Source organism: Gambusia affinis, linkage group LG12 (assembly GCF_019740435.1).
Source record: "Gambusia affinis linkage group LG12, SWU_Gaff_1.0, whole genome shotgun sequence".
Lineage (NCBI taxonomy): Eukaryota > Metazoa > Chordata > Actinopteri > Cyprinodontiformes > Poeciliidae > Gambusia > Gambusia affinis.
This window is the reverse complement of record NC_057879.1, coordinates 13823819-13845653: the sequence shown is the minus strand read 5'-3', so window position 1 is coordinate 13845653 and position 21835 is coordinate 13823819. Positions and strand designations below refer to the sequence as shown.

At 38.5% G+C, this 21835-nt stretch overlaps 4 protein-coding genes across 8 annotated transcripts in view; all 4 read left to right on the top strand.

Moving 5' to 3' along the window:
• The window catches only part of LOC122841404 (angiomotin-like 2a), a 32816-nt gene extending 28515 nt beyond the window's left edge, over positions 1–4301 (top strand). For 3 of the 4 annotated variants that reach the window (XM_044134686.1, XM_044134685.1, XM_044134684.1), the window contains 6 exons: positions 1373–1668; positions 1748–1923; positions 2037–2138; positions 2235–2425; positions 2507–2638; positions 2996–4301. In XM_044134686.1, the coding sequence (XP_043990621.1) occupies positions 1373–1668; positions 1748–1923; positions 2037–2138; positions 2235–2425; positions 2507–2638; positions 2996–3081 (983 nt within the window). In that variant the 3' untranslated portion in view covers positions 3082–4301. The remainder of the gene's footprint in view (positions 1–1372; positions 1669–1747; positions 1924–2036; positions 2139–2234; positions 2426–2506; positions 2639–2995) is intronic. The other variant, XM_044134688.1, reaches the window with a different exon arrangement.
• Positions 4302–9148: 4847 nt separating this feature from the next.
• LOC122841510 (zinc finger protein 816-like) lies at positions 9149–11802 on the top strand. The gene is made up of 2 exons (XM_044134851.1): positions 9149–9577; positions 9832–11802. The coding sequence occupies exons 1-2, from the start codon at positions 9305–9307 to the stop codon at positions 10939–10941; spliced, it is 1383 nt and encodes a 460-aa protein (XP_043990786.1). The 5' UTR covers positions 9149–9304; the 3' UTR covers positions 10942–11802.
• A 1242-nt stretch (positions 11803–13044) lies between these two features.
• LOC122841323 (zinc finger protein 557-like) lies at positions 13045–17453 on the top strand. 2 transcript variants are annotated; one of them, XM_044134564.1, is made up of 6 exons: positions 13045–13338; positions 13417–13499; positions 14291–14405; positions 14489–14591; positions 14686–14935; positions 15814–17453. In XM_044134564.1, exons 1-6 carry the CDS (start codon positions 13227–13229, stop codon positions 16933–16935), a joined length of 1785 nt encoding a protein of 594 aa, XP_043990499.1. In that variant the 5' UTR covers positions 13045–13226; the 3' UTR covers positions 16936–17453. The 2 variants fall into 2 exon arrangements, with proteins under 2 accessions (XP_043990499.1, XP_043990498.1); XM_044134563.1 differs by having other exon boundaries at positions 13045–13499.
• A 2867-nt stretch (positions 17454–20320) lies between these two features.
• Positions 20321–21835, top strand: part of tnr (tenascin R (restrictin, janusin)) — a 213418-nt gene continuing 211903 nt past the window's right edge. The window contains exon 1 of the mRNA XM_044134450.1: positions 20321–20504. Within this exon, the coding sequence (XP_043990385.1) occupies positions 20485–20504 (20 nt within the window). The 5' untranslated portion in view covers positions 20321–20484. The remainder of the gene's footprint in view (positions 20505–21835) is intronic.

Genomic DNA, 21835 nt, shown 5'->3' with positions numbered 1-21835 from the left:
TCAGGAAGGGTTTTTGTAGAGTCTTAAAATGTACAAAATTTGTAGGTCAATATTCCCCAAAACAAGGTCAACTTTAATGATATCTTATATCATGTATTGCGCTTTTCACTAACTATTTCAAATAGTTAAAACTAACCTAATTATTATTAGGTTTAAGTCAGAATATTGCTTTCAACCTTGAACTTGAGATAATCAAATTCACTCCAGACTTGTTAAAAACAGTTCGACAGCCCTTTTAATTTAGCATCAGCAAGAAAGCAGAGATGCTAGCCTTAGCGCTGCCAGTTGCTGACATCTAGTTAGTGGTGGTGCTTTTGCTGTGCGTTACAAATCATTCATAGGTTGTGTCCCAAAAGTCCCGATTTGAAAGGATTAAGGTTTCCTCGGTACCTCAGTGTGACAGAGTGCTCATACCTTTGATGTGCGACTCACAATGATTGTAAAAATTTACTCCCCCAGAGAAAGTCATACGCTGGCAGTAACCAGATGGCCTTTAGCTGAAATTTTACATCCTTAGCCAGAGCCCCTTTTAGAAACACGATGCATAACTGAACTAGATTGCAGCATAGGGCCTCTTTCTGGAGCTTTTTGCGCAAAGGAATTTCACTTGCATAACCTTGGCTGATTTGCTAAGAGGGTTTAATTGCAGGGAATTCAGTTCATGCGGCTTTTTTTTAAAAGGATATGAAGTTGTTGGAATGAACGTCCCCATGCCCCCACCTGTTGTGAGTGTAATTTATGGTGTCTGTTTGGGAATCTGGACTCAAGCAGAGCGCTGGTGTTTGAATGGCCTTGATGAGGAATGTTTTGTGCTATGTGGGTCAAAGGGATGGGGAAGCTGCTCCCCCCCCACCCCCCACCACCACCACTTCCCTCCTCCTTCTCCTCTCCCCTTTTACTTTTTAACATTCCAGAACTGCTTCACCAAATGAAGAACACTGGGCACCATGTTGCAGCTCTGGAAATTATTACGTGTGTTCTGGAAACTGTTTCTTATAAATGCAGTGATCAGGCTTTTTCTTTGTCATCTGGCCTGCTGATTTCAACTTCGGCTGATGCCAATAATACTTTTTTTTTCCCCATTCAAAAAGAGAAAAACTCGTGTTGCAGGGTTTCTAATAGGGGTGATCCTTTCTAATCACCCCTAGGATTTTCTAACTTATGCATCAAAGTACAGGTTCCTAATTGTAGACAGATTATTATTTTTTTTATTAAACAGAAAGAAGTACATCTTACGTTTATGATTCTGGTAGATGTGTTTATAGCCTAAAATGGTTAAGGGTTTAGTTGCATGCAGTAATAAAGAAAATAATTTTTTCTCCTGCTATGTGTCACGGCTCACCTTTCCATTCTCAATGTTTTTTTTTGTCAGATGAGGAACAGAATGCTGAGCGGGAGCGTATGGAGCGGGAGATGCAGCGCCTGCGATCGACAGTGGAGGAGCAGGGCCTCAGGACAAAGCGGCTTGAGGACGCCCTGGAGGCGGCTCGGGGACGAGGGCGTCAGCTCGAGGATGAGCTGAGGAGGAAGAGGGCGTACGTAGAGAAAGTGGAGAGGCTCCAGAGCGCGCTGGCTCAGCTGCAGTCAACGTGCGAGAAGAGGGAGAGCCTAGAGATGAAGCTCAGGACGAGGTTGGAGCAGGAGCTGAGGAGTCTGAGGGCGCAGCAGGTAAACCTCATCGCCAAGCACAGCAGTGACTGAACATGGCGAACATGGTTTGAAAAAATATTCCATATGTTCATTTCAGAGGCAGTCTCAGCCGCCGGGACTGACTGTGAATTCACTCCAAGAGCGCCTGCGTGAGCGCGAGGAGCGGATTCTGGCCCTCGAAGCCGACATGGTGCGTTGGGAACAGAAGTACCTGGAGGAGAGCACCATGAGGCAGTTTGCCATGGAGGTGGCTGCCACTGCTGCTGCTCAGAGGTTCTTAACCTTTTACTAATGTTTAGTTGGACTGATAAGCTTCAGCTTATCCCAGTTTGAAATTAAGCAAAGAAGGATTTTATATTCATTTATTTACTTATTTGTTTTTTCAGAGACACCACCATCATTAACCACTCTCCCTGCCACTCCTCTAACAACAGCTTTAACGAGGATCTGCCACTTCCCGATCACAGGAATCAGGAAATGGAAAACAGGTAAACAATCGGACAACAAAGATGAAAATTATCTTTTTGCTTTATGTGTTTGGTTTTTTTTTTAACCTGTGTTATTTTATTCCTTTTTCACTTCAGAATTCGAGCCCTTTATGCTCAGATACTGGAAAAAGATGCTGTGATAAAGATTCTCAACCAGCGGCTGCATCAGGATCAAAGTCGGAAGGCTGAGCAGAGTCCTCGAACAAACCTCGTGAACACGGTGGGAGCTGCACTCCGACCGGCTTCCTCCACTCCCTCCATCAGCACGGCTTGCACCAAGGTTAAAGGTCAGAATCATTATCAGCCTTTTACAAATTACTGAATGTTGGAAAGTTCGTTGCTGACATTTTCCGTGATGGGATCTTTAGGCAAAAATCTGTCAGACGATCAGAGTTTGCCAGTCCGTCAGTTCTCTGCCCAGTCTGAACCTTCAACGCTCGAAAAGCAGCCGGAGGAAACCAAACCTACAGAGGAAACCAGCACAACTAAGCTAATCAACGGTGAGCAGACAATCAGAATCGCAGCTTGTAGCTCCAACATCCCACATTATAAAGCTAAGAATCGAAAATGCACACGTCCAGTAATTTTTGTCCTCCCTTACATTGATTAACCATGGTGAGGATTAACCAGCTGGTCACATTGCATCAGCGCAGGTCACGGTTTATAATTTGTGGTTTGTGGAATGTGCATGGTTGGGAAGTAATTTGAATCTGTTGACTGAGCACATTCACCAGACTGCGTTCTGTGACTGTGGAGAATTTTCTTTAACCTTTTCAATCAGTGCAAAACTTTTTCCAGTCTTTTCACCTTCAAACATATATGTAATATTTCTCTTCCTTCTTTTTCTTATCCTCCAGACAAGGCAGCACAGAAGAAAATGCTGTCTAATCCCTTCAGCGGCCTGGATGATCTGGAGTCGGAGGCAGTGGAAATTTTCATTTAAGCCACCGTGATTTAGATTCTGAATGAAAGGACAAAAGAAAAAACAAAAACACAAAAACTTTTGGGTATCTGTGAAGACTGCAAGCAAAGAAAATGAGGCAAATATGTGAATGCATGAAAGTTGGGGAGTGAAAGGGGGCAATGTTTGAGAAACGGACAGTTTTTCTTTTTTTTTTTTGACATGTTGGCAGCAGAGCTGAGCTCTGAACATCTTTCTCACACTGAGCCGGTCACCTGCAGGCGGTCTGCCCGGCACGCTGAGAAAAGATGAATCCTCTGAGGTACTTGGACAGTATTGTGGATTGTAATATGGCGATATGTTCTCATAGAGTATATGCCATGCTATTTATATAAATATTTCTATCTATGAATATAAAAATGCTGCTTATCCCCTTTATTAATATTCTTAATTTTATTATTATCTTTTACCCCCCACTAAGTTAATGAGCTATATTCTTACCTTATATAGTTTCCACATTCCTTAAATATTAATAATTTCAATTGTTTTTGCAAACTTTCTAACTTTCTGACCTGTGTTTCCCCTCTTCTTTTTCTTTTGTGGGTTTAATTTTGAATAATTGCTTTCCCATCACACTGATGATCTCTTTTTGGCCCCGATCTGATTAATTTAAACTGATAAGACATGGTCTGAAAATCCCACTGCTCATGTTTCTCCAGCCTGAGCTGCTGGTTCTGCAAAGGTTTGGAGATTTGTGAACAATGAGGTCCATAATATATAGAGTGTGTTTTTATTATAATTATTTAAGCTGACCTGGTGTTGAAGAAGTGTAGTTTTGGGATGTTGTTGTGTAATTTTATTATTATTATTATTATTTTTACCCCCATCCTCTCAAAAGTATGTTTGCATGTGTGATAGTAGTGAGTGTGAGCCCTGATGTGGTGACTCTGCTGGTTTGATTACCACTGAGGGGCCAAAAAGGTTAGTGTTTTGTTTACTGTGAGTTGCAAACTAACACACAGGTTAATTAATTGTATTATATATTTTAGAACAGATGTTTGTATTATTATTTTAGATACAGTAGTGCTCTGAGCAGGATACCAAAGAGTTATTTTGTAAGTTATATGCCGACAATCACGGCCTTGTCAAGCAACCAATCAAACACCCAATCATAGGTTGAGTTCAAAAACAGGCATTTTTTATGTGAAATCAACTGTTGAATTCATGCAACATTTCAATAAAACAATAAATGTTCCCATAAACATTAACTGACTTATTGCATTTTATTTCACACAGTAAGCACCAGCTTTTACTGAGGTGTTAATAAATCTTCATTTTCTCTTGACGAGTGTTTTTTCTACCGCTCCTGTATCATTGTCAACTATCCTCTCATTCCTGCCCTCTTGTTCCACCACTGCAAAGAGCTCTCTTCATTAATGAATACCAGAGCCGCATTCTTTCGGGTTCAACTTTCTCGGGTGGCCTGTTCTCTTGTTCTCTTCTTGCCATGAAGAGCAGGCTTGACATAGATCACATTCTCACGAGGACACGTAACCCTATACGGGACAAAAACAGGTTTGCCAGATTAGCCTCTAATGCCGTTTGAAATTCCTCATGTACCTTTGCGAACATGTCACATTCCCAAACGCCTTTATTGCCTCTAATTCAGCTCCCCCTCCACCCGGAGGTGTTTATGAAGTATTATTGGACATGCAACAGGATGTAATGAAGGGAGGATAGAGAGCTCTGTTATCAGGCTCCATTTTCAAATAGATGTCTCTGGTCCACACTGAGCCACAGATACAGAGTAGAACCGGTTTGCAGCAGCAGAGACCCTAAGGCTTCAAAGAGCAACTTGACTATGGGAATGACTGAGATGTGGACAATCAACATAATGGTGCCAGAAGTGCACATAATAAAGCTGTAATGCATGTTTTTAAATAACACAAAGTTTTCAGCACGTGATGTATGTAATGAGTCTTGACTAAAGATGTATGTTCATGCCCTTAAAGCACTCATAAACATTTGTGTATAAACGATGAAAGGTTGCAAATGTACCAGATAATAAGAAGGTGTTGGGTAAAGAAACATAATTTGGGTCCAAGATCAAATAAGGTTTAATCCAGTCTTGGAATAATTTAACTCTAGAAGAGTTTGGCACAGTATGTTGCTATATCCCTCCTGTCATGTTCTGGATCAAAATGACCTGTTTTAAAGTTTAAAGGCATGAAACTTTTTCTATTTGTCTTAATGGGTCCACTCTACATATAAATTGAAAATGTATTCATTTTACACATTTGCACCACCCCCTGGGTCTGCTTTTCACATAGATACTGTTCGGGTCAATTTGACACAGCAGTCAAGTTAAAGTGCAAAAAAAGATTTAAAAATGTCCAATTCTATATGTTTCCTTGCAGCTATGAACCATATTTCACCACACACACACAAACACAACACACCACACACATACATGCGCATGTGCCCGCACACTAACCCACTTTCTCACTATTCTCTTTACTTCACTAGGAAACTGCGAGAGAGCAGGTGTTCATACAATTTTTGAAGAAAACATTTTCTGTTCCCATAGACAAACTCCACCCACACTGAGTGGACACTCAGCAGAAGTGGAGGAAAACATAAATACTCTCTGCATGACTCATTTATCTTGATTTTAATCAGCAGGTCAATTTGACCCTGAACAGTATGTGTGTCTCAAGTTCAATTATAACGATCACCCATTGAAAAAAAAATATAAAGTGTCATATAAAAAAAATGACCAAAGATTAATTTTAAGGAAATTAAAGTTTTTTTTGTGTCTAGATTTTTTTGAGTGGACATAAAAAATGGAAATCCCATTTTTTATGTCCAAATGAGTAAATGAGTAGGTTGTCGTCATTGATCCTTAATTTCTGAGAAATAAAAAAAACATCATTGCACAAATATTGATTGAAATGGTTGTATTGGAGTTAATAATCAGACACAAAAATGTTTTGGATGAACTTTTTGGTTTCTGACAGTATTACATAATTAAATACTCCCCGGATCAAATTGACCCATGAACATTTTTGCTGTACCCTAGAAATGAACAGAACCAGAGGGTTAAGTCTATAACCCTGACACTGCTTCACAGTTTAAGTATAACAAAAAAGCCAGAACAGAAGAAATCTGTAGAGGGACAGATCCCTTTTCACAACACTTTTCATTTCCCCAAACACATGGCACTTGAGCAAACTAAACCAAAACACATTCACAACTTCAGCGTTCTTTCACATAGATGCTGAAAAACCTTCTGTTTGAAAGTGACAGGGATATTTTCAGTCTCCACATTCATGCTCAGGGTTTTATGATGGGTGAAAAATTACAATTCTTTGAGGATTTAGAGTTATTGTTGGTATGTTGTTGCAGCGCAAGTGCCAACAAAGGACACTAATCTAAGCAGAGCAATATAATTTGTATGGTTTATTAACAACCCCATATCATTCATACTGATTTCAGCCCGATATAAAATTCCCAGTGTACTGAGCCAAAGAAATAAAAGCAAATTGATCCAAAAAACTGCAGAAAAAAAAAAGAAATCTTAGTTTTATAAAGGAATATCCCATCTCCTCCTTTTCAACATTTATACTCCATCTTCCTGCATCATACCAGTTCAGGGAAAAAGAGCGAGAAGCACAGTCGAAACATGTCAGCTGCCTTTCGAATTCACAAAGGAATGTTGGCAAGTCTTCACATTGTTGTCAGTCACTTGGCCAGATAGACGTTCGCTCTAAGATTAATGGCAGAGCATACCACCAGTTCGTTCTCTGTGTTTTCCCATACGAGCTTCACTGTTGAAAACATCTAAAATATCTCAACAGCTCACATCCTCTCTGGCCTAGTCCAGACTTGTTTAGTTTTTTTCTTTTTTCTCCAGAATTCCTCATCTTCTTTTCCAAGACACATTGTAGCGGGTTAAGGTTTTTTCCTCAACCCATTGTACCAAACGTTAGATACAAATGTGTGGGGTGTCAGTTTTAAATTACTTTTTAAAGGTCAGACATTGGGTCATCATTTCTGACATATTTTAGAAAGCTTCTCTCCCATGGCAATGAAACGCCTTCAAAGAAGAATTTTAAGTATTTAGGTTGCAGACACCAAAAAGGCTTGAAAGACAAAATGTGAAAAGAGTAAGGTTTAAAGGTTAAGTTTAAGTTTAAAGGAACACAGACGTAAATGAAGGTAGTACATTTTAACCGTCTTAGGTCAATACTTTTTCCATACATCAACAAATTTTATATTATAGATTTCACCTTAGTCTTCATTTTAAAAAGATTAGTATTGAAACTAGACTGAGATATTTTCATCTGCCGTCACACAAATTCACTGAAAAAAATACCTCTTTGGATGAACATAAAAAAAATTATGGAAAGGTTTTCCACCTGATTACTTTGCTTTATTCCAGCACCATGTAATTCTGTTACTCCTATTTAAAGCAAATGTGTTAGGTCAACTTAATTTATTAAGGTTAATCTAATTTAAATCAAATGAGTTGGCTCAACTTATTTATTACAGTTATTCTATTAAGTGTTGGCTGAACTTAATATATTATGGTTATTCCAATTTAAAGCAAATGTGTTGGCTCAATTTAATTTATTAAGGTTGATTCAACTTATTTACTATAGTTGGACCCAATGCAATTTAAAAGAGCCAGCCCAACTAATTTGCAATGCTTTGGACCAAATGATTTACTTGACTAAGATTAATGGCAATTTAGTTGAAACCAACTTTTTTTTTTCTCTCCGAAGAGTCTTTGCAGCGCTAGTGGCTCGTATTTTTTTGAGACAGTAGGCAGACAGGGTGAGGACATGGCAAAGGTTGCCAGAACAGGGAGTCGACCCAGCAACGTCTGCGTCGAGGACTAAGGCCTCCAAACATGCAGTGCGCTAAACCCCTGCGCCACCACAGCACGCAGGAGAAACCATCTTATGTTACAGTGATACCTTCACACTACTTATTAAGTTGATCCAACTCATGAAAATTAGGTTAGCTCAACAAACATGCTTCATGCTGAAAGAAAGCTATTTAATCAAGTGGGAATCCTTTCCATGATTTAATTACGCTAATTCAAAGACTTTTGTTAAAAAAAGTCTTTTTTTTACAGTTCTTAAATGCTGAAAGAAAGAACTGCACTATTACAGTGCAGTTCTTAAATGCTGAAAGAAATGTAATAACTGTTTCAGTGCAGTTCTTAAATGCCAGTAGTGCCCTGCAGAGAACAACAAATGTCTATAGTTTAATATGTAACTAAAACCGCTTTGAAGTTTTCCCAGGCGCAAAGCAGTTATGTCGCATAATCTCTCGTGATCCCCTGAACTCGCTAGATCCTCTTCGGAGGGAAATGAATCTGATTAAATTGAATGACGATTGTCTCGCGTGAACTCGCGTGATATCCCGTGATTTCAGTCTGACTATAATGAATCATGTTATCTCAACATGATTAAATTTCATAAATGTGAAGTTGTTGAATTTTTTGTTTATCCAACACGACTGTATCACGTTTTTGTTTGAAACATGAAATTATTTAGTTAAAAGTACATGATATTCTTTTGTTAATCTGATAAACCCCTAAGTTCATTTTTTACAGTCATTTTTTCAGTGATTATTGGCACTTACATATCACTTGTTTTAGTTTAATCTCATCTTTTTGTTAAACTTCTTACTCTTAAGGTTTTGTGTACAAATATTTTTTAATCATAGTAGTATATCATTTAACTCCACAAAGTAAAAGAATAAGTCAACATCTCCGTAACAATATGTCTTGGATGTAACAGAACTTGAAAAATGGAACACAGAGAACTTAAAGATAATTGGCGTCATCTTGTGGCATTGACAGAAATTAATATGAATGACTACCTGAACATAATAATAATAATAATAATAATAATAATAATAATAATAATAATAATAATAATAATAATAATAATAATAATAATAATAATAATTAATAATAATAATTTTGTATTATTTACTGTTCATTCACTTAGAACTGAACGTAACATTGTTTTGATGTGCAATGAACTTATTACCTGTGTACGCTTGACAATAAACCATTCGTACCCTCTGACGAAAGTCCGCCCATCCGACTATCAACCTAAACAGATACCGCTAGCTAATTTAGCTCAATGCAGCTGCCAGAAAAATGCCGCTTCCTACTTTAACGTTGCGTATTTGAAACATTTCTCAAGAAGTTGCTTAAGAGTCAGCGAAAACGAAACGTACACCCGGGATGTGCTCAGTTGCTGGATGTAATTCGTCGCGTCGCAGTGCGCAGCGATTTAAATTACCAGAAGATCCAGAGGAGAGACTGGAATGGGTCATGTTTATAGCTAAAGTCAACAAGCAGTGTTTTAAGGAGTCATCATGGACTGATATCTCTGTTTGTAGCGAACACTTTCCAGACGACTGTCTTGTTAATGTGAATGACAGAGTCCAGCTGAAGCCCGGAGCTGTTCCGTCAGTGTGTTTAAATATGGGAGCTGAGGAGAGCTCTGAGTGGGAGGTAAGTGTTCCCCTCACAGCTGAAAATGAGGTGGAATTTACCCATGAGTTCAGAGTCAAGTTTAGATCAAAATTGTGTGTCCAGGTTATGAGCACTGGACAGACACAGAGAGATGTAATTGCTTGGTTGATGTTAAAAATCTTTCCAAAGGGCCTTGATTCTATCAAAAAGAAATTGTATACATTTAAAGTATTTATTTCCCCTTTTCCTGTTATGCTTAATATATAATAAACCAATTGTGCTTCTTGCCACAGGCTGCAACCGAAGATGCAACCTCCAGCATCATATCAGAGGTTCCCGAGTTTGACGCTGTTCTTGATGAGGAGAGTGACCCTAAAGATGAATCAGTGGAATCAAGTGACTCTGGTGAAATAGATTCAGACGAGGACTGGAAGCCAGCGCGGGGTGTTTTCCCCGTCAAATTATTTCCTGCGAAACAAAGCAATGATTCTGTAGACCATATTGATTACTGCGATTATCTTTCACTCACTCCCATACACAGCCAACTCTGCACAGACTGCGGAAGGTTCTTTGATAGACGAAAACCTCATACCTGTGAGCACAAAGTGAAGCCTTATTCCTGTTACATTTGTGGGAAAAGATGTGTCAATGAGGTGGCTTTGAATTTTCACAGCAGAATTCATAATGAGGACTATGAGTTTAATTGCAAATTCTGCAATGTTACGTTTAAGTTGAAGGCAGACAAATTTGCACATGAGCAGATCCATATAACCCAAGGGAAACCGTACAAATGTCCAGACTGTTTGGAGACCTTTGCCACAAACAAGGAGCGCAGAATCCACCTGGAAAATCACAGAGGGACAATAGAGTTGAAATGTCGCTTCTGTGGGGTTGAGTTCTTCCGTGCTCTTTCCATTCAGAGACATTTATTGATCCACACTGGCGCAAAACCATACAAGTGTTCAGTTTGCCAGCGTGGCTTCAACCAGTCAAGTCATTTGAAGTCTCACATGCGCCTGCACACTGGGGAGAGGCCTTACAAGTGTCAGCACTGTGACAAGTGCTTTAATCACAACGTGAGCTTGAAGAACCACATCCAACGTTATCACCCTGTACATTCTGGACCAGAAGCAAAGACAGATACAAAAATCAACCAGAAAAGAGACGCTAGCAGTTCTAAATCTAACATGTTCAGAAAAAATATAAACCAGGATCTTGACAGTGATGAAGAGGAACAGGACACAGATTGTGATGCACAGATCACTGACGATGAGACCCAAATGGAAGAGTTTTACAGACCTAAAATTAGAAGAAGGGGCACAGGTAGACCAATAGGGCGACCTAAAAACTTTGAATCAAATGCTGTGAAAACTGGAAGGTTAAATGGGAAGAGGCAGAAATAAAAATGTACCTATGAAGAGAATAAGGGACCTGGCTTCAATCCTTCACAAGAAAAAAGATGAAATATTGATAATGAAAATTTGCAACATGTCCTTAGAAAGTTTATTTTTATATTATATAAATGAAAAAACTGCTTAGTATTGCCTTTAAATGTGAAGAAAAGGATTATTTCAGAATACTTCATTATTGACTTATGTAGTGAATGAAATGTTCAAACTGTAAAATACGTAATAAACATTTATGCAAATTGTGGTTGACAGTATATTAATCAAAGCTAATATTAAATTCTTAATTTTTCAGTAGCAAATTTTGAATACATGATACCTCATAATATTCTGCGTTATGATTGTTGAGGGCCATGTAGAATTAAAAAATAAAAAGTTGTCTATCTGCAGGTAGCTGCCTTGAAGCACATTTAAAATTCTTGCAGCAGGAAGGTTTAGAAAAATATTTAATAGTTTCATCCATAAAAAATCCATGAGAGCAAAAATTATTATTGTTTATTTGTATAAAAGATACAAATTTTAACTAAGACCAAGTTCTAGCTAAAGCAAGGTAATCCCAGAGTATGATGCTTCCACCACCGTATTTTATTGTGTGATGTTTTTTCAGTGATATTTAGGTTTCTTTTGTGCCAAGAGCACAACTTGTAAAACTGTATGTTGTTTGTCATCAAGCCATACCAGATTCTCCCAAAAGATGTTGCCATTTTCAGTGTTTTATTTGGAACAAAATCTCTAATCCTTAGTCTAGAAATATGGAGTAAATATAGAATACTGTCATAAAATAAAGATAAGACAATCAGTACGCACTATGAGTTCGAAGTCATTCAGAATTGCTGTCGGCATTTTGACAACCTGCATATTTATTTTGAATCTTCAGATTATTAATTAAATAATGATTTTTCTTTTTCACATAGGTGTTAGTAAAGATTGTCAACAAAAAACTGGTTCAAAGCCGTATTTGTGTATCTCAGTGGATAATTGAAATTACATCTTAAGAGAGTTTCTTTCTGATTTTAGCATTTTTTTTCTACAAGCCAAAATAACTGAGAAGTTCAAAACATGTATCCTAGAGCACAGTAAGAAACCATTGTGACTTAATTTGCTAACATGTTACAGGAAGAAAGCATTAATATCAGACATATAATTCTGTATATGTCTAGTTCTCCTGGAGGATGTTTTAATAACAGCCACTACTTAGATTCTGACAGGCAAATAATAATGTAGTGGAGAAATAAAGTTTGTTGATCCCATTTTACTGCACTTCAAAAATAAAATAATATTACTGATAAGCAGCCTAACTGAAATGAAAGTGAATCTGCTGTTGATTTACTTCTTCTGACCGGTGTACGCTTGGCCACAAATCATACCAACCCAGCAGTAACACTCCGCCCATTTAGACATGGCTAATCGAAAAAGAAACCCAATAAATTAACTCATTGTTAATGCAATCTCCGTTTCTATACTAATTTTAAAGTAAATGTTAAAAGAGGAAAGGGTAAATCTTAAAGCCCATCACGTGCTTTGTGTCTTATTGTGAATCACCATGAGCAACTGGGTCATTTTATATTCAAATGAACAGGCAGCTACACAGATTTGTACTGAAAACTTTGCAGATGGCGAGCTTATTTAGGATTTATGTACTACTACAAAACGGGAAAAGACAAAAAGATGCGGAATTTGAGTAATATAAACATTCCTTTCCAAGTCATCTTTATTTATAGAATAATAGGGCAAAAGGAGGGTTCTGTAACAAAGTGCTTCACATAAAAAAGAGGTAATCTAAAACCAAAAGCACATTGACCACTAATAATATTTGCAGGAGTAAAGAAAGACAATGACATAAAGGATGATTTAAAAAAAAGAACAACAGAGGAGACAGTCTGAGACAGACTATAAATTCATATACGTTTTCTAATGTAATAGGGACATATTCTAGTAAGGAAATAACCTAAACGTTATTCCCGTTTTACCATCTCTAAGCTCTAGAAACCAGCAAAAAAAGTTCCAGGGTTATGGAATTACGCTGACATGAAGAGGGCTTGGGAGCCGAATGAACGTCTTTACTGTGAGCGGAGCCAAATGATTTGGATCTTGAAACATCGTCTGAATTCCCATCAGTCTAGTGCCACCAAACCCCGCCCCTTCACCCTCCACCGCTGCTAAAGCATCACTAGTTAGCTTTTAGCAATTTTGTGCTGTTGACGACTGCTGGGTAGCTAACTTCTCACTTAAATGTACACTTCCAGACTTTATACACACCGGCAACGAAACTTAAATCCAGAATGTGCTCCGTCGTTGGGTGTGAGTCATGGCGTCGCAGAGCTCAACATTTCATTCTTCCAGCAGACCCAGAGAGGAGACTGGAGTGGGTCCAGTTTCTCTTCGAAGTCAATGGTCAGAGACTTAAAGAAACCTCATGGACTGATATCCGTGTTTGCAGTGAACACTTCACAAGTAACTGTTTTCTAACAGTGACTCGAGCTGCTGGTTCGACCCAGCTAAAATCCGATGCTGTACCATCAGTGTGTTCGCCTGCCGAACCAGAGTCCAAACAGGTGAGATTCCATCAAGTGAAACATCTGAAGAAGTTTGTTCTTTATGCTGTATGATGTAATTTTACTGCTCGTGAGGTGGATGCACAGTGAGTGTATTTATATTGTTTTCTTACGTAATACAAGCCCCTAAAATATGGTAAACATACGAACAATCCCTGATCGACACCAGTCAGCAAAGGTCAGCACTGTTTACTGTATGTTAGTTAGAGCCAATGCTGCTGGAATATTGGCCTTTCCCACAGTGTAACTTATTGGTGGTATGCTTAGGGTTCGTGTCCATTTAGAAGATCATCTTTTTTTAGGTAACTGTACTTACCCTGCCTGCCATTCATTGCTCCACAAGTACTGTCCCTGAAAAACATTCCCATTTGAAATGTACGGAAGAGGATTAGAGCCACCGAAAAAAAAAAAAAATCTGACTTTAAAGTCAGAATTCTGAGAATGAAGTCAGAAAGTCAGAGTTCTGACTTTAAAGTAAGAATTTTTTTTCTTCGGTGGCCCTAATCCTCTTCCATAGAAATGGGCTTCTTCAAGGCCATTTCAATCTTTGAAGCCCCTGCAAAACTGTTGTGGGCCATTGTACATTCAGCAGTCAAGGTCTGCAAGAAAGCATCTGCCCCAAGGCAATGTAAAAAGTTTTTTTTTTTTTCTCTTCCAAACACACATTTGTTGAACACTTTCTTTACCACCAAGGTTGTTGCAGAATTTGCAGACTTGTGTTGCTTTAAGCAAGTTTTCATAATTTCGTATACCTCTGTTTTTACAACCTTGCCTGTTTTTGCCTGTATTAGGATATCATTCAGTCCAAATATCCTGACCAACTTGAATATGATCAACTTAACAAATGCCATGGTCTAACTCCAGGATCTTCAACATTAAACAAAGAGGAGAACTGCTATTTAACGAGTGAGGTGCCTTAAAATTTTAGGCAATTAATATAGGTAAAAAAAAATGTGCTTTTGCATTGAATGTTTTCTCTTTTTTTTCAGGTGTGCCTGCAAGCCCAGCATCAAGTGAGGCCTCTGAATCTACATCATCAGATTATTGTAAGATGCTGGAAAAAATTGAAAACCTTGACATTATCAAGGAAAAGTGAGTTTTACCCAAACTTTTTTTTTTTTTTTTTTTTTTTTTTTTTTACTATTTTCTATTAAGATGGAAAATCTGATGTATACTTCTTTCCCAGAGTTAGCATGCTTCGGATGAGTAAGAGGTACATTGTAAATGAAAAGCAGCTTCTCCAGCTGTTCAGTGCCACTTGCCCCGTGTGTCAATCTGAAGTAAAAACCGAGAAAGTGGTCTGTGGAGTCCTCTTAGTCCTGAACCAGCAGTGCCGGCAGTGTGGCTACAAGAACCACTGGAAGAATCTGACCCAAAACAGCATTACTGCAGTGTCAGAGGATCATCAGACCAAATGCATGGAAATATTTTTAGAGGTAGGGACCTAATGACCAAATGGGTTTTTCTTCTTTTAAAAAAGGTGTCATATTAATTCCTTAAGAATATGTTGCAATTTAAAAAGTATCTGTGTTTGAAACAATTAGTCCAATTTTGATTCCAGGTCAAAAATAAATCCTAATTGTCAAATAAGCAAAATCACATCACTCCTAATTGGAGGCGGTTAGTAATAAACGTTTGCTGCAACTGGCATGAATGATTCAGCAGCAACTTGTTTTTTCACTTTAAAATGAACCCTAATTTAAATCTAAGTTTTATTTGAGTTCAAATACCCGTTCAGTCTGACATTGTTGAAAAATGGGACCTCAGATGACTGAGTTTCAGAAGATCAGCATGCATTTGTCAACGTTTAGAAGTGGTTATAATCTAATGAAGTTGTTTGAACAGCATTAAAGGATGGCTTTTCTGGGGCTTTTTATGATATGAACCACATTCACCCCTTCACAAACATAACTCCCTGATTTGAAGATGTGTGGTAACAGATGGCTCGGTGACTTGGCCACGACTTTTTGGCATGTGGTGGGAAAATCTAGGTTTTCTCCAGCAATCCTAATCAAATGATCTGCCACATTCACCCATATCATGGACAATGATATGGGCAAAAAAATCATAGTAAAACCACTACATTTATCTGTTTACATGTTTCACTCTTATTGCCACTATCACAGCGGCTACAAATAACAAATGTTTCTTTTTGTTGTTGTTGTTTTCACTACTTTTTAAGTGTAAACAGATACTTTAAATATTTTCCTTCTTATCTTTGAGTGTTTGAGAAACAAAATGTAATCTTAAATTTTGCTTGTACAGAATTTATTGTGTTTTAAGTCCCTCGCTTGTTCTGTTGTGTGGTTGATAGGCAACATCTACAAAGACAGTAGAGATCACTGAGAATGTCGAAGTTGTTGACAAGGAGAGTGATCACACCACAGAATCGGAGGAATCCAGCGATCCGGGTGAGGTCAAGGACTCAGACGACAGCTGGGACCCGGACTCAGAGGACAGCTGGGACCCAGACGACGAGCTTTCAGTTTTGGAATCTGAGAAAGAGAGCTCTGATGAAGACGCCCACATGCATGGCAGTCTGAAAAACAGGGAACTCTGCACAGATTGTGGGATGTTTTTCGTAAAACGAAAGCCTCACACCTGTGAGTATAAGATGAAGCCCTTCTCTTGTAACACTTGCGGGAAGAGGTATGCCACTGAACACGCCTTGACTCTTCACAACAGGGTGCACAGTACAAACTATGAGCATCCTTGCAAATATTGCCATATTGGATTTAAGACAAAAGTAGCCAAAAAGGCCCACGAGCAGACTCACTTAAATGAAAGCAATCCTTTTAAATGTCCCGAATGTCCAGAAACATTTGCCACGTACACGAAGCGCAAAAACCACATGAAGAGACACTTGAAGCCAGGGCCGCTGAAATGTCCCGTTTGTGGGATCGAATTCTTTTGGGCTGTGGCTCTCCAGAGACACTCGATGGTGCATACGGGGGAAAAACCGTTCGAGTGCTCGGTGTGCCAGCGTGCCTTCAAACAGCCCAGCCATCTGAAGTCCCACATGCGCCTGCACACAGGGGAGAGGCCTTACAAGTGCAAACAATGCGATAAATGCTTCAATCACAATGTGAGCTTGAAGAGTCACGTCCAGCGTTACCATCAACAGACAACGGCAAACCCGAAGGGATGCGCTGATGGTGACCCCGAAGTAGAGGAAGCGCAGCTTGCAGAAAAGGAGGTGAAAACTCAGAAAAGGACGAGGAGAACCCTCACAGGTAGACCAGTGGGGAGACCTAAGAAGAACCGCAAAGTCACAGTGTCCGGAGAAAAAAAGGAGTCTGGCCGAGCTGCAAAACCCAAGACGGCCAAAGTGAGAAAGCGAAAACTAAAGAAAAAGCCGTCCAGCAGTGAAGAAGAGGAGGAGGAGCTGAGTGAGAGTGAGATATCCTTGGACTTAATGGAAGACGAGGAACAGTAGCAGAATGAAGATGTGAGAAAAACTCAAGAGTTTGACTTGACAGAAATGGCATCTGTAAGAGTTCAAGAAGCCCCAGAAGAAAAATGTTGAGGAAACTTAAATTATGACTCAGTTTGGGCCAAATTCTCCTTTTGCCGATATGGAGTTAGTAATCTTTGGTAACAAAAGGTAATTCTCAGGTAATTTAGCATGGTATAAAACATTTTTGAGATGCTGTTCTATTTTTTAAGTGGAATAAATAAAGTGGTTTTCTTTTCAGAAAAAAACACATACAGTAGTTTAATCTTTTGAGAGGTGTCTGCTTGTTTTAATGGAAAGTGTGTGTGTGTGAGAGAGAGAGACCATGTTCTTGGCTGACCTTGATTTTTGTCTTTCTGGTTATTTAACTGTTGTACAAATGTTTATTTGGAAAAAACCAAAACATTTAGTGCAATTAAAGTCAGTACACTGTTTTAGCTGGTTGGTGGTACTTTGTGTATCAGCTTTGACTAACTTGAATTAAAGTTGTTCTTCTCATATTTTAGTTTTATGTAAACGTAGTTGGATGACTTCGATACAAGAACAGTTTTCAGCATAAAGTTGCATGGTGCACATCTGTCATGTGGTGTGTTGCAGATCACAAAACATCTCTTCTGCTCTTCATATATGCCATGCAACATGTGAAAGAAATGTAAAAAGCTTGACTTTAGTCTTACAACAAGTGCAGAATTTAATCGGTTCATTCATTTTCTGTTGGCTGAAAGTTTTTTAGTTTTAAACTTAACTTGGGATTAAACTCCATTTTTAAAAAAGTGAATTATAATGGGTGAGTGCACTCGCTGTGCATCTCTTTGATTTAGTAACATTCTGCTGTACAAACCGAGGACACTCTAATCCTCGATTGGCATCATTTGTTTCAACGTCTGGGTGAGCAGATAAATCCAGATTTATCACTCTGTGTCACTTTCACTGATGAACAAACTAATCCCTTAGAGGACAGCCAAGATGGGATGAGTTAACACGAGGAATGGCGGCTTCAGGGTGAGGAAAACAAAAAAAGATTAGAGCAAATGGGACTAGTTTAATTTCCAGTGGCCCAAAGTTAAAAGCTGCACAAAGTGTGGATGTCCTTTTTCCAGACTGTCAAACTCTTGGCACGCAAAACAAAAAACAAACAAACAAAAAAACAACTTAAGCCTTCTGCAAAGCTTTGGAAAGTATTGGTTACATTTTATAGAGAAATCCCAAGACAGAACTGCAACTGAACCCACTTGAATGTTACATGCGTGACACACGAAACATTTCAGCATTTAAGAAAAGCCCTTATTCAGCAGCAGCGTCATCTGCTGCAGTAATATGATGGTGTTTGACTTCCAAATGAAAGCATAGTCAGCAGCTCGAGCAGAAAAAAAAAATAAATATATTTTTGCTTCTTGTCTATTTAGGTAAAATTCTGAGACATCTTCACCACATAGGACTGTAAAAATTGCACAACAAATTTTTTACACAAAAATCAAGAGATGCTTAAATGTGTTAAACTAGTTTATGTAGTGTAGTTCCTGTTATACTGAAAACCTTCATGCAAATTTTTGGTCTGAGCATAAAAATATATCAAACTATTCTGCTTTTATCACCTAAACAGATTAAATATTATGACACAAAGTAGTCTACTGTGTCTGATTTGATGCTTTTTTCCATATTTTTTTTTTCTTCTTCTTCTTTAACTACCAAAGTAGCCTTATATCTTTCGCAGTCCTTTCCTCAAGTGTTACAGGCCATTTACCAAGTTTTTCAATCTTCTGGCACATTTTATAACAAAAAATAAACAGAATTTGTCAAGCTGGTTTATAATGATTTTTAATGTGTGTGCATTTGATACATTGCATCAAATGCATCAGATTCCAGAATCCAAACATTGTTTTTAGGAACAAAGTTAGTTTTCTTATAAAAATTTGACCTATGAGGTTTATTTAGTAGAAGTATGTTGGAATTTTCTGGTCAACATTCAAGCTTTACTTACTTTGCAAGAAAAGGGAAATTTGTCGTTTTATTTTTATTCCATCTGGCCAAGACTTTCCATAGTTCACAAGAACTCGTGTGTATCAACTCTTAGGAAGTCCTCATATCACCCTCGCTCTGTCCTGTAATAGCTTCGGGACGCCACACAAGAAAAATGTTCTGCCCAGAATGTGTGTTTACAACAAACTCCAAAAACAAACTGATGCTATTTTGTTCCTGCAGCTCGTAGAGAGACAAATGATTTCTCTGTTGTTGTGGAGGACCTTAAAAATGTGTCTGAATTCCTATGGGCTACACATAAAGCTGTTCAATTACTTTTTTTTTTAAATCGACAACACTGCAGCTACCTCCCAAGATAGATTTTTTTTTGTGGGATAAAAAGGAAGACTGGCATGTTAATCATGCTCCAAGCCCATATGCAAAGGTGAGTTTAACAAAGATTTGAATTCATTTAAAGCTCCCCAAAGAGTACACATAAGTAGCCTTTCATTGTTTAATGAATAAAAAAATCCACCTTAATCTCAGAAATTTGCCATATTTATTCCTCTTACTTTTCTAATTTGTCAGATTTGTTTATTCTTAACTGCTGAATAGACAAAATACTGCAAACCCAAAAGGATAGTAGGAATTTGTAAAACTACTTGTTACCCAACTTATATCTTTATATAATCCCCAAGGCAGTCTAGAGGGATGGGAGGCTATAGGTAATGGTTTATTGAAAAATAAGCCAGGAAGAATCTTGAATGTGAATGGGAAAAGCCTGAGGAACAAATGAGTGTAAATAACAAAATCCATGGCTTCTAATAAGAGACAATCCTCCAGCAAGCTAACCTGGGAGAGACCATGAACCTGACATCTTCATAAACAAGGACCCACTCAACTACAAAGCTGGGGGGAAAAAAATAAATAAAACAATACGTGCAGACGCGTCCATCAAACCACTACAAAGTGGCAGCTCACACGCTGCCCACTCGGCCAAGAGGCCCTGAGATCAGTTCCCCACCTGGCCTTATTTATACTCTGCTCATCAAGCGGCAGAGTGGAACCAGCTGTGCCTGCCTAAGCTACAAGAGCTCAGCAGCAACCGGAATTGACAAACACACATGCAGTCACCACTGCATGTAACAATCTTGCTAAAAGTATCTATTAGAATCAGTATTTGAAACAATAAGAGTCAAGTACTACTTAAAAGTACTCCGTGTAATCTGGTCATAAAAGTATGTCTTGGAGTCAGAAGCGAAACACAAATAGTGCAGGGCAGCTTATCTGGAACCCATCGGTTAATTTGGAGGACTGACACATCCGATAGCCAACGGAATCAGGGGGAGTTTACAAATCACCTAGCAATGTCATTCACCAATCAGAAGGAGGGAAAACGCTTGAGTAAATGAACGAAACCCTCAACTACGCTAAAAATTAAAGAAAGCCCGTCTGTTTTCTACAGGGAATCAAGTAGGTAGAAAAGTTTAAAATAATGAGGAATCACAACAATGTAATGCAAGAACAATGGATTACATGACCTGAGTGGAAATATTTACTCTGACATGGATTATGACCATAAAACAGCAAAGGTAGGACTCAGTTTATGTTTTTGGCAGCTTGAAATGAGTTATGTTTCATGGCTGCTGGTTCGGTGGGTTTTGCATGTGGTATGATTCTGGTTGTTGGAAACAGCAAAGCTTGTGTTTTAATCTGATAGGTAGTTTGTGTGGGTAGACCATGTCGTGCTGTTTTTGCCAAGTGTTTTAGTGGGTATGCGTCTTTAGCATCTTATTTTTATTTTGGGTGCTTTGTGTTGAAACTGGATGTTGAGGTAGAAAATATGGTTGCTATTGCTGCATTAGCTTTCACCCGTTGCGCGGATATGCAATATGTGTGTATGTAAACACCCTTTGAAAAGTTTACAATGTTAACTTACTAGTTATTTCAATTTCAGCTTTGGGCTTACAGTAAAAGTTTACAAAGTATTGTGAATCCCTCTGCTTACATGTATACTCTGGTTCTCTGTGCTGTTGTGCGCATGTGCCGCAGCTTCAACTCGCTTTAAGGCCTATCAACGTTTTGACGAAATTTATCGTGGCTCTTCAAAAAGGCCAAGTAAACTTGTTGCTTTTTTGACTTCAGATTTAATCCTCTCCTTCATAGAGGATTAAATCTGATGACTCTCAGATCTAAGTCTGGTTTGTGTTTGGAGGAGTGAGTAAACAAAATGCTTGTTTAGTGAGCAACAAAGCAACCCTGTTCAATGGCATTTTGATGGAGCAGAAAAGGTCACAAAGTTTGAGTGTGCAACAAGCTTGAAATTCAAGTTTCAAGCATGTAAATGCCAGTTATTTAGTAGTGGCATTTACATCAAGCTAAACTTGCTGCGCTTTTATTCAATGTTAGCTTCACAAAGGATTAGACTGGTCCTAATTTATCGCTAGCTACAACCTATAATCTGATTAAACAGGTGTTCTTTCAAAGGACAGGGATCTGGAACTGCGGATGAACCAGTACATCTTGATAGCAGTCATTACCCTCAGTGACTAATGTGGTGGAAACTTGTAGTCTTTTGATTCCCAATGATGTAGGATACTGCTATCCTAAGAATAACCACTAGATGTCAGACGCGTGCCACAAATACTGACTAAGAGCAACGCCGCTTTCTGTTCAATTACTATGGTAACTGCTACTTATTCTCCAAGACCGGAGGTGGCCTGCTCAGTAAAATCCGACTGTGATATCCCTGTCCTTCCCCCCGTCTTTTCTTTTTCCATCTGGAACAAATTTAAATCCGGGAGTACGTTTCACTCTTTATACACTGTAGTTAACCAGTTAGTTTTATGGAAATCTATTGTGTCAAAGACCAAATAACTTGTCATCATGAATTTCTCAAATTGGCATACAGTGGCTCTAGAAA